We start from the raw sequence: 14,873 nt of genomic DNA on the forward strand, positions 1-14,873 counted from the left end.
CATTGTCCAATCACAGAGCGATTCTCCTCCCTGCACACCAACTACTCCCAGCTGCTGCCCAACCCCTCCCCCCTCCATCTCATTACACATGCAGGGCTCAGGAATGATCTCTTTTTTTTTTTTTTGTAAGCCCGTGGTATGTGAACACACTCCAAAAACTCCACCTCCACACATAAAGAGCGATACACATAAAGAGTGATACACAAAACGTGCAATGGGTGTACACATAGTCCCCCCGGGGATGGCTCATGCATGATGGGAGATGTAGTCCCATAGCAGAAATGGCTAAGGCATGATCAGTGGTGTAGGTCTGATCACTGAGGCATGATGGGAGGTGTAGTTCTTTGGAGGAGATGACTGGGGCATGATGGGAGGTGTAGTCCCATAGAGGAGACGACTGAGGCATGATGGGAGGTGTAGTCCCATAGAGGAGACGACTGAGGCATGATGGGAGGTGTAGTCTCATAGAGGAGACGACTGAGGCATGATGGGAGGTGTAGTCCCATAGAGGAGACGACTGAGGCATGATGGGAGGTGTAGTCTCATAGAGGAGACGACTGAGGCATGATGGGAGGTGTAGTCTCATAGAGGAAACGACTGAGGCATGATGGGAGGTGTAGTCTCATAGAGGAAACGACTGAGGCATGATGGGAGGTGTAGTCTCATAGAGGAAACGACTGAGGCATGATGGGAGGTGTAGTCTCATAGAGGAGACGGCTGAGGCATGATGGGAGGTGTAGTCACATAGAGGAGACGACTGAGGCATGGTGGGAGGTGTAGTCTCATAGAGGAGACGGCTGAGGCATGATGGGAGGTGTAGTCTCATAGAGGAGACGACTGAGGCATGATGGTAGGTGTAGTCCCATAGAGGAGACGGCTGAGGCATGATGGGAGGTGTAGTCTCATAGAGGAGACGGCTGAGGCATGATGGGAGGTGTAGTCTCATAGAGGAGACGACTGAGGCATGATGGGAGGTGTAGTCTCATAGAGGAGACGGATGAGGCATGATGGGAGGTGTAGTCTCATAGAGGAGACGGCTGAGGCATGATGGGAGGTGTAGTCTCATAGAGGAGACGGCTGAGGCATGATGGGAGGTGTAGTCCCATAGAGGAGACGGCTGAGGCATGATGGGAGGTGTAGTCTCATAGAGGAGACGGCTGAGGCATGATGGGAGGTGTAGTCCCATAGAGGAGATGACTGAGGCATGATGGGAGGTGTAGTCTCATAGAGGAGACGGATGAGGCATGATGGGAGGTGTAGTCTCATAGAGGAGACGGCTGAGGCATGATGGGAGGTGTAGTCCCATAGAAGAGGAAGTGGATGTCTGGTAAGAATCATGAAGCCAGGAAGGAGAAGTCTCCCTCTTGTACAGGAAAAGGCTCCTCTGGACACTTTCCTCTGGATGGTTGGGGTGTGACGGAGGTCTGTATAGGAGGTAGGATGAGCGGGGTCACCATAGGACACACTGACATTGTATGGATGGGGACACGTCTCTATAATCCTACACTGGGCTGATCCAGGGAAAGGGACCGGTCCTCTTCAATGACTGATCACCCCTCCCCCTCATCCCTACTCTCTCCTATGCTCTGATGGGATACATTGTTGCCAGATCTGTGATGGGATACATTGTTGCCGGACCTGTGGTGGGATACATTGTTGCCGGCTTTGTTATGGGGTACATTGTTGCCGGCTTTGTGATGGGGTACGCTGTTGCCGGACCTGTGATGGGGTACGCTGTTGCCGACTCTGTGATGGGGTACGCTGTGGGCCGACTCTGTGGCGGGGTACGCTGTGGGCCGACTCTGTGGCGGGGTACGCTGTGGGCCGACTCTGTGGCGGGGTACGCTGTGGGCCGACTCTGTGGCGGGGTACGCTGTGGGCCGACTCTGTGGCGGGGTACGCTGTGGGCCGACTCTGTGGCGGGGTACGCTGTGGCCGGATCTCTCTGAGGACTACAACCCCCCCCCCCAATGTTATAGAGAGGAGGAGGAGGTATCCTGTAGTCCTGTCAGCATTGCTCCTCCATTAATGCAGTGAGTGAGTGTTGTCACCTTTAGGACAGGATGTATGTTACTAGCAGGATCACCGGATGACAATAAAGGGGGGAAAAAAAAAAACAAATGCAGCCACCACATCTAAAGACAGGGAATCTGCACTATATTACATTTTACTGTCTTCCTACCCTAGGGGACAGTATTGAGCCTGGTGATTGGCTGCTCAGTCCTGGGAGTGAGGTGGGAGTCTCATATACCTGGAAGCACCCCATATTTATGGCCCGCTGTTGCATAAAGTGCCCTCGCTCTACGTGCTCATACCCGATCTTCTAAAATGCCCCTACCCCACAAACTCATGTAAAACCCCACAAACCCAGTCTTTCAAAATGTCCCTATGCCTCATGTTTCCCAATCATTTCTTGTCTCTAAAAATGCCCCCAACTCACACACTCATACCCAGTCTAGGTAAAGCTATGGGGGATCATGTGACCTGGCTATAAGGGGGGGGGGGGGGGGGGGTTGTCATGAGATCTGATCCCTTTTGCTCCCAGGGTGCCATGCAGGGCCATCTTAAGAGCATTATAGGCCCCCGGGCAATACAGTGCACTGGGGCCCTGTCTACACGGACGAGAATAAAAATGCAAATGATTAATAAGGCTATATTTTATTGGTACTCTTTTGAAAGTGGAGAGCCAAGGACCAGGGGAGCCGAGCTGAGCCGAAGGCATCCGGTGACGTCAGCGCCGAGCAGTAGGTGGGAGAAGAAAGCCGCACATGACCCTATTCGCAATCACAGGGGCAGCCGGAAACTAAACATGGCGGCTGGAGCGCAGGCCGTGGGGACAGAGGTGGGATTTCGACACCACTGGGTGCTGGGCAGATGGGGGTCCCCCAGGCAAGTGGGCCCCCCGGGCAACTGCCCAGTGGAAAAGACAGCCCTGGTGCCATGCTCAGGACTTGCGGCTTACACTGGGGAGGGGAAGAATGTCATTAAGCCTGTGTAAGCCCCCCAATCTGTCCAATATGGATATATACATTATTACAGAATTTGTACTCATTGCTGTGACAGAGGAAGGAGCATCAGGCATGGAGGCCATGAGCATAAGCACCCATTAATGAATGCATTGCCCATTAAGGGAGCCCATTATAAATGAATAGTCTGTAAGGCATCTTAACACAGGACAATGTAGGTCCTGGCGCATTCTTCTTGCGGGACAGGCGTGTACTGGACATGCATTGGGGTGCTATTCAAAATCGATGCCCCAGGATGGGCACAGTCCACTACTGCTGCTACGTTAAAGCATGTGTTGCGGCAACGTTGGTGGTGTGAACCAGCCCTAAGTGGTCCGGGGGAGGGTGCAATACGGCACCGCGTTTATTTTAACTGACAGTTGTGCAGTCAAGCAATGCTGTACCCAACCTATTTTTATTTATTTTTTTCCCCCCACAAATAGAGCTTTCTTTTGGTGGTATTTGATCACCAATACTAACCAAAACCTCTACAGGTGAACCTAACTCTCGCCGAGTCTTCTGACCGGCAACCATAATATACTAGGTCACCTGGGAACTTTTCCCTAGCTGTCCACCCCATATGTGGAACCGGTTACGAAGCAAACCCCTATGACACGGAGTAGCTCCTGCAAAATACCTGCGTAAACCAGATCTGATGTGCATTCAAAAATCGCAACTCTCTGCCCCACCCACTCGCGGTTAGTTCCCAATAGGGGTCGGGGATATCACCGCTCCAGATTGAAGTGAACCTCTCCTCTAGTTTGGAAGCCACAGGTGCTGGCAATGCATATAGCAATGAAATTTGAGAAAATTTTTGGACAGCCGCACTCCAAAAAAAAAAATAGCCTTTATTCGTCAAAAAGAATCAAAAAATGCATGCCACAGCAGAACGGACAGAAGAGTTGACGCGTTTCACACTATCAAACTGTGCTTAATCATAGCTCAATAGGGGTGTAATTAAACACCTAAAGTACCATATGCACGTACTTTATTTAAACCCGTTGACTGGATTTCTTACCAAGCTATGTTCATGTTTTAATACCTTTCATGTTATAACACGTATACAACACTTACTGTATTGTTTTGTTTCTGTATACCTGAAAACCTTAATAAAATATTGAAACAAAAAATAAAAAAAAAAAAGCGAAAAATAAGGGTAGATGAAAAAGCAGGAGAATCAAGGTGGGTGAAGAGGGAGCAGTATATGCCGTGTGGTCCCTCTGCAGTGGCAAACTGTCTGTTTTATTGATGGTGATTACAGGGAGAGGAGAGTGCGGTCAATATTCAAGCTATTGACATGGTCTAACCATCGGCCCCAAACTCGTTAGCATGGGTATCATTGAGGATGAGGGTTCATTTCTCATGGGTCATGAACCCCAGCAGACCTTGTCTGATCTCAGCAAAGGGTATAGATCAGTGATGGTGAACCTTGGCACCCCAGATGTTTTGGAACTAAATTTCCCATGATGCTCAACTACGCTGCAGAGTGCACGAGCATCATGGGAAATGTAGTTCCAAAACATCTGGGGTGCCAAGGTTCTCCATCACTGGTTGTCTCCAGGCTTTAGCCTGGCCACCAGAAAGACGTTCCCCGTAGATTTTCTATTGACATTTTTCTACATGTGAAATGGGTTTATGCAGGAGAGCCTCCCAAGGACCCCAATTTAAGATTAACACAGAGAACCAAACCCACTCAATTTTATGGACCTTAAGCCAAACATTGGAAGCTGCAGGACAAGTCCACCAAATATGAATTGTGAGTGCCTCGTTCGGTACAACCTCCAAAGCATTGCAAGGAAGTGTTAGGGACGACTTTAGATAAGCGATCTGGAGGTCATGTACTAACGGGACAATAATTTGAAAGCATGTTATGACACAATCTTTATATGTGTGCACTGAAATGCTCTCCAGATCTTCGCTCGCCTCTCAAATGACCCCTGGCATTTCTTCTTGCAGGACCCCGTGCCCCAGTTGCTTTGGCCGTGCTCTCTCCATCTTTGGGAAGCCAGGTTGGATAAATGAATTCAATTTCCCCCACGGCGGCTCAGTATGGCAGTCCTGGCAGTAGACGTAAGACAGAGGTGCTCAGGAACCTGAGTGGTCACCAAGAACAGGCCAAGATGGGCTACCAAGGGTCACCGGGTGATGGGGAGACGGATGAGGTGGACAAATTAAAAAGCAAGCTGATGACGGCATGGAACAATGTTAAATACGGTGAGTAGAAGATACAAGCATTTTATGATCATGATGCTTTTCCCGTTTTGTTGTTTTTATACACATTTTTGCTGAATCGAATTTTGTTTCAGTATAACTTCTAGTGAATCCTTTCTTAATCGGGGTTTCTCCAGAGGTTGCTGGATGTTCTTTCATTAACCAATAATGCAACCATGTCTAGTTGGTCACAATCAGCTGGACTTGTTTAGTAATATTAAAGCTGTTTTGTAGCTCAGTCAAGGCTCTTGTTCAGTTCAAATGAGGGTCAGGAAAGAACCATTAATGTAAGGGACATCCTTCTCTCAACTATCCCAAAATGTAAGGGGGTCCCAATGTGCTGACCACCAATGTAAGGTAGCCTTTTCCTACTGACCACCAGTATAGGGAGCCCTTCCCCCACTCACCACCTTGCCCTCAAACCACCAAGGTCCTTCTTTACTGACCACCAAGGTGAAGGGGTGTTTCTCCACTGACCACCAAAATAAGGAGGTCCTTCTCCCGTGGACCAGCAATATACGGGAGTCCTCTGCTAACAACCAATGTAAGGGACCCTTCTCCAATAACTATTTATGTACAGGAGCACTTCTCAGCTGACTAGCAATGGAAAAGGGACCCTTCCGCCACCAACCACCAATGTAAGGGGCCCTTTACTGACCATTAATGTAAGCGACCCTTACATACTGCTGAAGAATGTGAGGTGGGCCTTTTTCCCAATGACCAGCAATGTATGGGAGTTTGTCACTGCTGACAACCAATGTAGGGGGCATGGGCGTTCGCAGGTAGGGGGGTCAAGTGCCCCCCCCCCCCCGGCAGGGCTGGTGCTACCTATAGACAAGTGTGCACAATCAGTCGGGGGCACCGCGCTGCATGTCCCAGGGCCGGGAGTCACATACACAACATGGAGTGTCAGGGAGTGATGGTGTTTGCAGCCCCTAAGCTGCTCTCCCGCAGCTTGCCTGCTACCTTTCACCTGCCCCCTGGACAGTGCCTGCTAATGCTCAGCCCGACCAGATCACTGATGATTTATCACTCCTCCTCCTCGGCTCGAACTGTCGACTGTGTGTGCTCTGCCTGGACATGTGTGAGGGGCCCAGGGCTCCCTTCTAGATAGGGGCCCCAAGAACACCCACCAAATGGGACCCCAGCCTCATCTGAGCTGCTTGGCATGTGCAGCTGTTGGAGCCTTCCATCTGCCTTTGTACTATGTCTGCAGTCTCTGACTGTGGTAATGACAGTTGAAAAGGGGCGGAGCATGGGTGACCCTAAAATAAAGCCCCCCCCCCCCGAAAAAAGTTCCATTGCCCATGGTAAGGGGCCCTTCTCCACTAACCATGAATTTACAGGAGCACTTCCCAACTGAATACCAATTGAAGGGTGTCCTTTCCCACAATCCACCAATATGTGTAGGCCACCTTTGACCATTATTGTGAGGTGGGTCCTTCTCTGCTGATCACCAATGAAAGGGGGTCATTCTCTGATCACCAATAAAAGCAGGGCCTTCCCACTGACAACCAATGTAAGGTGGGTCTTCTCCATTGACCATCATAAGCTGTACAAATTATTCTTTTTGGATGGAGTTTCTTGAGACCTGAATTTTCTAGGGTTCCTCTGTGGTAAATGAGAAAGTCTGTTCTGCCTCCGGCTGCTGTGGGAGCAATGAGGTGGAATCTGTATCATGATGCATACCTGAGTAGCCAATGAAAGTACTTGATATATTCGTAGATTATAGGTCTGATGATGTACACTTTTAATAAGTGTAGCCAAGACTTTGTTAATATAAGGCATTACAGTTGTTATGGTTCTAAATGAGTTTGGCTCCCTCTAGTGTACTTTTTTGATGCGATTAAGACTCTCTTTTAATTCTGGTGAAGCAGCGTTGCAAAGCATTGTGGGAGATGTAGTTTGGAGGAGGAAGTGACTCTTAGCTGGATCAGCCCTGGACTATAATACAGACAGTGCAAAACTTTCAGCACTGCATGCTGGGAGCAGGAATAAAAGGGACGGCGTGGCCATCTTTAGACCTCTTGGGACGCCATTTAGTATCTGCCTGCAGGGAGGTCTGTGTGTGTGTGTGTGACCGGGAGACTGTGGCCTATATGGCGCGGAGCGGGATTGATTGGCTCCCGAGGTGCTCCAGAGTACAGTCCGGCTGGCCTAGTAAGCAGAACGGCTTGAGGAACCAGGGTGTCTGGAGGTTTCCTACATTTCAGTCATCGCCACTCCGGAGGAACGGTACAGCATTGACTGCACCATCTTTTGCGACATCAGGAGGCGAGTCCGGACGGAGTTTCACAACACCTGAGTCTATTGTGGTGAGAGGGCACCTGCCCATTTCAGTAGAAGTGTACTGCCTGCTGAGTGAGTTTATCTACAGACTGCTGGTGAGACTTGTAGTTCCACAGAAGTGATTCTACTTATTCACAGGCCACATAAAGCGGAACTTTGGGATTTGTTATTCCCTCTGTTGTAAAGTCAGTACTGCATTGCACTCACAGATAAGGAGGAAGTGTTAAGTGTTCCGTTTCTGCTATTAAACAGTTACCAACGTACATATTCTTCTACAGTTTACTTTCTCTTTGTTTTTTTGTTTTTTCCCTTGGATTACAAATACTGCAGTTTAAACTAAAGGCTAGCTGAAGATAACGGGAGACATAGAACTTTTATCATCTTCTGCAAAGCATTACGCTCCTAATTTTGTAGTTTTAGCATTGAATTGCAACCTAGGGGGAGCCCTTGAGTATAGGTTGCATATTGCATTGTGTTGTTGAATGTGATATTTGTGTCACTGGTGTGTGTGTGTGTGTGTGTGTGTGTGTGTATTGAGGCTTCAGTGGGAAGGTGTTTAAAATAGGACTGTTGGAATATTGAATATTTGTCCCACTGTGTACCTGTCTGCATATACTCTTAATGGTGAACATTGAACTCGCAGCTCTCTTATCTAAATTGAATGTTATCAATTGCCTTTTATTGTTCATGCTTAATCCTATTGTCACTTATGTTGGTTCAGTGACAGTGTGCGCTTTTCTTTGATGACCTCTCATTACAGCATAGAACCTGAGGTGTCAGAGGTAAGAGAGGATCTGCAGAGTCGGGGTAGCCAGTGGGGTATAGAGTCAATCGGCAGCCCTCATGGGGGTACCGCTACTTAAGGAAGCTAATGTGTAAAAAATGTAGACAGTTCATATTTGCAAACCGTTCCATAGGCTGATTATTAGAGTGATAGACATCTGTGTCCAGCACTTCTAGTAGATAGCACCAATCACCATTACCAGAGCTGCTAAATATTGTGAGATTTAGCTCAAAATCTAGAGCTCCTGTCCACTTCAATGCATCAACAGAACTTCCTATACACAATGTTTACCCTTTGCCGAGGTTCTCAGTATCACAGAGACACAAAGTCGTTTTTAACCTCCTGCATATTTTGTTTGCATAGATCAGCCTTTTTCCACCTTTTTACCACAGAGGGATGTTTTGAAACCAATTTCAGGCCTTAGGGAACATCTACTTTGTGGTCATTGTTAAGAATGCCCCCTTATGTTGGTGGCCAGTGGGAAGAATGCCCCCTTACGTTGGTGGCCAGTGGGAAGAATGCCCCCTTACGTTGGTGGCCAGTGGGAAGAATGCCCCCTTACGTTGGTGGCCAGTGGGAAGAATGCCCCCTTACGTTGGTGGCCAGTGGGAAGAATGCCCCTTACGTTGGTGGCCAGTGGGAAGAATGCCCCCTTACGTTGGTGGCCAGTGGGAAGAATGCCCCCTTACGTTGGTGGCCAGTGGGAAGAATGCCCCCTTACGTTGGTGGCCAGTGGGAAGAATGCCCCCTTACGTTGGTGGCCAGTGGGAAGAATGCCCCCTTACGTTGGTGGCCAGTGGGAAGAATGCCCCCTTACGTTGGTGGCCAGTGGGAAGAATGCCCCCTTACGTTGGTGGCCAGTGGGAAGAATGCCCCCTTACGTTGGTGGCCAGTGGGAAGAATGCCCCCTTACGTTGGTGGCCAGTGGGAAGAATGCCCCCTTAGGTTGGTGGCCAGTGGGAAGAATGCCCCCTTAGGTTGGTTGTCTAGTGGGAAGAATGCCCCCTTAGGTTGGTTGTCTAGTGGGAAGAATGCCCCCTTAGGTTGGTTGTCTAGTGGGAAGAATGCCCCCTTAGGTTGGTTGTCTAGTGGGAAGAATGCCCCCTTAGGTTGGTTGTCTAGTGGGAAGAATGCCCCTTAGGTTGGTTGTCTAGTGGGAAGAATGCCCCCTTAGGTTGGTTGTCTAGTGGGAAGAATGCCCCCTTAGGTTGGTTGTCTAGTGGGAAGAATGCCCCCTTAGGTTGGTTGTCTAGTGGGAAGAATGCCCCCTTAGGTTGGTTGTCTAGTGGGAAGAATGCCCCCTTAGGTTGGTTGTCTAGTGGGAAGAATGCCCCCTTAGGTTGGTTGTCTAGTGGGAAGAATGCCCCCTTAGGTTGGTTGTCTAGTGGGAAGAATGCCCCTTAGGTTGGTTGTCTAGTGGGAAGAATGCCCCCTTAGGTTGGTTGTCTAGTGGGAAGAATGCCCCCTTAGGTTGGTTGTCTAGTGGGAAGAATGCCCCCTTAGGTTGGTGGCCAGTGGGAAGCATGCCCCCTTAGGTTGGTGGCCAGTGGGAAGCATGCCCCTTACGGATGACTAAAAAAGAATATTGGTGTTATGCCTCTGGCTCTTCCAAGTTGTGTTGGCCCCAGAACTATCAGGTACTATCCAATCGGAAGTCAATCAGCCACGGTTAATGGAACCCTAGCAACCTATGGAAGAACCCTGGTTGAGAATGGCTGGCTGGCTGGCTGGCTGGCTGGCTGGCTGACTGGTTAGAATGCCCCTCTATAAGGCCAGATAGGCCTGGACGGACATAGACGACTTGTTTGTCCACATACAGACCCTGCTCCTTCAGCACGTGTCTCCAGAGGAGGTAGCCCTGACTGACTGGAGAATTCTCGCATTAGTGGGCAGGACCTTCCTGGCTCCAATCAGTCTCACATCTTATGATCCGTGACCCTTTCCCTGCTGAACCAGGCACTATATACACCTTTTACCTAATGACCCACCATCTGTAGGTCACAGTTCACCTTTTAACCCTTGTAACAACCTGAACTGCAAGGTGGCAGTGACCAGGCATTCACAAATCGCATTGTCGTGGTTGCCCATTTGACTTGCCTCTCTCCTTCCCTTTTTTTTTTTTTTCCCCTCCAGGGTGGACTGTGGAAAATGAAGACCACTTTCAGTAGATCATCGCCTCTCTACCTGCTGGGGAAACACTACAACTTCAGACTGGAAGGTGAGAGCCAGTACATGGGTATGGTTTAGTCGGGTTTACTGGTCATTCTTGGTCCGTATGTGCGACCATGCCTTCATCTGCCTTTTTTGTTTTCCCCTCCAAAAGGACAGAGGCCATCTTTGTTCAGCCATCATCCAGAGTCCACATCTACTTCCTGGACTGAGAATTTGGCTCAGAGACGACACATCATGTAGCCCCCTGTTGCAGCTTTTCACCTTGTCACTTGCTACAAAGTTACAATGTTTTAGGCGGATTATTGGGGGAGAGGAGACAGTGGAAATGTTTCCTCTGCCTGCAGCAGATTGATGACATAATTTCAGCCTAGACAGAGTCACTGGACTGAAGGGTGTTTTTTTTTTTTTTTTTTTTTCCCTTCTGGGACAGGATACTGCTTTTGTGTACTGTGACGTGTCAGGAATGTATTTGTGCTTGCTAGTATTGTTAGTGAAACGTCTAATGCTGCGTACACACGATCGGACTATCTGCCAGACTTAGTACTCAGCCTAAAACGCGGCCTGGTACGGCTCAGGAGGAGGAAGGGGGCGCTCGCTCGTCCCCACCCCCTTTCCTGGCTGGCCGGGCTGCGTGCTCTCATAAGGGTCTGATATGGACCTTAGGGGAGGACCCCCCCCCACGCCGTTTTTTCCAGCGTAGGCTTCCCCTTTAAGTCCATACCAGGTGACGGGGGCCAGCGACGTGTCAATCTCGCCGAAGGCGGCGACATCGACTTCCTTTGCTAGCCCCGGCTACCTGGAGCCCGCCTCAAAATGAACTTTTCTCCGTATGCTGGAAAGTCCGTTCATTTCAAAAGTACGGCGGACTAGCGCACACACACACACACACGGCCGGATTGCGGACTGCGAGTACGGCGGACAATTTTTGCGTCAAAACTACTTTCTAAGTCCGCCGGACTTTTGGGGGGAAAAAAAAAAAAGTCTGCCGGAGCCCACACACGGGAGGATTGTCCGGCGGACTCTGGTCCACCGGACAGTCTGATCGTGTGTACGCGGCATTAGATGTTGCCCTCAGTCTAGTGGGAAGAATGCCCCCTTAGGTTGGTTGTCTAGTGGGAAGAATGCCCCTTAGGTTGGTTGTCTAGTGGGAAGAATGCCCCTTAGGTTGGTTGTCTAGTGGGAAGAATGCCCCCTTAGGTTGGTTGTCTAGTGGGAAGAATGCCCCCTTAGGTTGGTGGCCAGTGGGAAGCATGCCCCCTTAGGTTGGTGGCATGCTTCCCACTGGCCACCAAGATTTATTCAACTTGGTTTGGCCCACTGTATATCATTTTACATGTTTGGCTTGTACTTATGGTTTATCTTATTGGCTTAAAACATTAAAACTGAACTCTGCTTAGCCGTTACATTTTTATTTATTTTTTTGGTAGCCCCCCCTCTTACCTCCATAGTAGGCTGATACTCAGTTTGGGGAGCACGTAGTAGACTGAATCACTTACTTTTTTTTTTTGCTCCCATGAGCTTCCTCCCCACCAGAGGCAACCAGTCCACGATGTTGCTCGTGTTCAGATGGCAGTGTAGCTGCCCCACGCTGACACCATCAAGCAAAATGATGACCATGTGTTGTATTTGGTTGGGGTTACCAAAGGCATCTATGAACATAGTGTGACCTCCTACAGGCCCCCCCCCCCCCCCCGACTATCTGATTTCCAGAAAAATGTCTGAAATAAAATGAATTTACGCTAAATTGAGGCTGGAGTTGGGGAATCTGCTAAGGATGTAAACATAGACACCACTGGGGAAGGATCGTGTATGTTTATGTCCGGATCATCCAACCATCTCGTGTCTATTGGCCGCGTTATTGACCCATACTCCTGGCAGCAAACTTGCCCATACGTGCGTGCCGGCCGTCCTCCGGCGGAGCACACTCTGAATTATTCCCTTCTCTTGTGTTCACAGATGACATAGAGAATTTCCAGAAGGATTTTGTGTCCCGGATTTGGCTGACGTACAGACGAGATTTCCCTGCGCTGGAAGGGACACAACTGACCACGGATTGTGGTTGGGGCTGTATGATCAGGAGCGCCCAGATGTTACTGGCCCAGGCTCTCCTGGTGCACCTTCTAAACAGAGGTCAGTCCCACTCACAAATAGAGGTCAGGACAATAAAAGTGGGGAGGGGGGGGGCCCTGTAATGTGAACAGGACTGTTACTGTATATAAGGGGGAGGGCTGTGATGTTAAGTGGACTGTGATATAAAGGGGTGACTGTGATTTGAAAGGGGGGGGCAGCTGAGGACACTGATGTAATGTTGTGTTTGGTGGGTGGGGGGGGCTGTGATATGAAGGGGCCACTGAGGATCCTGATGTTAAGGGAGGAGACTGATGTGAAGGGGCATCTGAGGACACTGATGTAAAAGGGGGAGGGCTGTGATATGAAGGGGCACTGAGGACATTGATGTAAAAAGTGGGGGAATGTGATGTAAAGGGGATATTAAGGTCACTGATGTAAAGGGGGGGCTGTGATATGGAGGACTGGGGACATTAATGTAAAGGTGTGTGGGGGGGGGGGGGCTGTTATGTGAAAGCAGGAATGGACAGTGACGTAAAAGGGGGGGGGGCCCTGTAATATGAACAGGACTGTTACTGTTACTGTATATAAGGGGGAGGGGTGTGATGTTAAGTGGACTGTGATATAAAGGGGTGACTGCGATGTGAAAGGGGGGGGGGCAGCTGAGGACACTGATGTAATGTGTGTTTGTGGTTGGGGGGGCTGTGATATGAAGGGGCCACTGAGGATCCTGATGTTAAGGGGATAAGGGGAGGAGACTGTGATGTGAAGGGGCATCTGAGGACACTGATGTAAAAAGGGGGAGGGCTGTGATGTGAAGGGGCATCTGAGGACATTGATGTAAAAAGGGGATGGCTGTGATATGAAAGGGGCACTGAGGACATTGATGTAAAAAAGAGGGGGAATGTGATGTTAAGGGGATATTAAGGTCACTGATGTAAAGGGGGGCTGTGGTATGAAAGGGAGGACTGGGGACATTAATGTAAAGGGGGGGGGGGGGGCTGTGATGTGAAAGCAGGAATGAGGACAGTGATGTAAAAGAGAGGGGGGGGGGGACTGTGATCTCAATGTGAAACTGAGCACATTGATGTAAAAAAAGGGGGAATTTTTATGTAAAGGGGGAGATGGGATGGGACCGAGGACACTGATGGAAAGGGGAGTAACTGTGATGTGAAGGGCAGACTGAGGGCACTGTTGTAAAAGAAGGGGGGCTGTGGTGTGAAGGGGGACTGTGAACATTGATATAAAAAGGGGAGGCTGTGATTTGAAGGGGGACTGTGGAGATTGATGTAAAAAGGGGAGGGGATTGTGATATGAAGGGGGGACTGAGGACACTGATGTAAAAGGGGGGGGCTGAGGATATTGATGTAAAAAGGTGGGGGAATGTCATGTGAAAGAGGGTCTTAGAACACTTTTGTAAAGGGGGAGGGGGGCTGTGATGTAAAGAGAAGGTGTGATGTGAAGGGGAACTGAGGACACTGATCTAGAAACAAAGGGAGGACTGTGATGTAAAGGGGGGTGGGGGGCTGTGATGTAAAGGGAGATTCGGTCTCCCGCTGGAAGTAAACTTTACTGATCAGACCTCTGTGGATTTTATTTAAATACCCCTGCCCTAGGGTCTTGTCCAGAACCTTGGCAGATAAGGAGAGGAAAGAGCCTGATGGATCTAATTCTATCTCTAAATACATGGACACCTTCTGTCTGATACCCAGAGCTTATCCAGAAATGATCCTCCTTATTCTGCCAAAGATGAGTGCGTGGTTTCCTTCAAAGACCTGGTGGAAGGGGCATCTTTTCTTCTACCAACTCAGTTCTGTGCCCAACTTCCCCATGTACCTTTTTCAGCAAGGCCAAAGACATTTGGGTATGCCAGCTTCATCATCTTCAGGCATTTTACCTTGTTGAAACTGCAGACTCTAGTTACATGTGTGAAGCCTTCCTATAGAAACCTACCTTGCCACCTGTGCCCCTTCTTCTGGTATAGTCTCGGCACACCCAACCTCCTCCTGGATTCAGTGGACGTTCTTGCTGAGGTCACACAAACCACAAATTTCAGTAAAGGAATGTATTTGGGACAGTCTGCAAATTTTACAGGTTTTTTGCTTGTCTCGGCTTTATCTTTCAGATTGGTACTGGCCAGAAGCCTTAATGTGCACTTTGTAGACATGGATCCCATTCGATCGTCCTCTCCATCCAACATGAGTGTGTTCTCCACGGCATCATCGGCCTCCTGTCAGCCGAGTCATATACACTCCCCCTGGGAATCCCTTCCGCATAGACGTCTTTTACAGCACCTCACCAGGAGCAGATCCACAAGGACATCCTGCAGTGGCTGTCAGACTACC

General features: G+C 49.3%; 1 protein-coding gene across 1 annotated transcript; it reads left to right on the plus strand.

Moving 5' to 3' along the window:
- Nucleotides 1-1,142: 1,142 nt before the first annotated feature.
- LOC143956833 (cysteine protease ATG4D-like) lies at nt 1,143-14,872 on the plus strand (the record flags this gene model as incomplete). The annotated part of the gene is given in 8 exon segments (XM_077467007.1): nt 1,143-1,435; nt 4,962-5,219; nt 10,423-10,433; nt 10,435-10,507; nt 12,418-12,591; nt 14,654-14,668; nt 14,671-14,820; nt 14,823-14,872. Coding segments are annotated over 7 exon segments (669 nt in total), but the record flags the coding sequence as incomplete, so codon positions are not given.
- Nucleotide 14,873: the final 1 nt, after the last annotated feature.

This window comes from Lithobates pipiens, unplaced genomic scaffold (assembly GCF_037356315.1).
Source record: "Lithobates pipiens isolate NorthernLeopardFrog02 unplaced genomic scaffold, aLitPip1_a1.2 Scaffold_44, whole genome shotgun sequence".
NCBI classification, from domain to species: domain Eukaryota; kingdom Metazoa; phylum Chordata; class Amphibia; order Anura; family Ranidae; genus Lithobates; species Lithobates pipiens.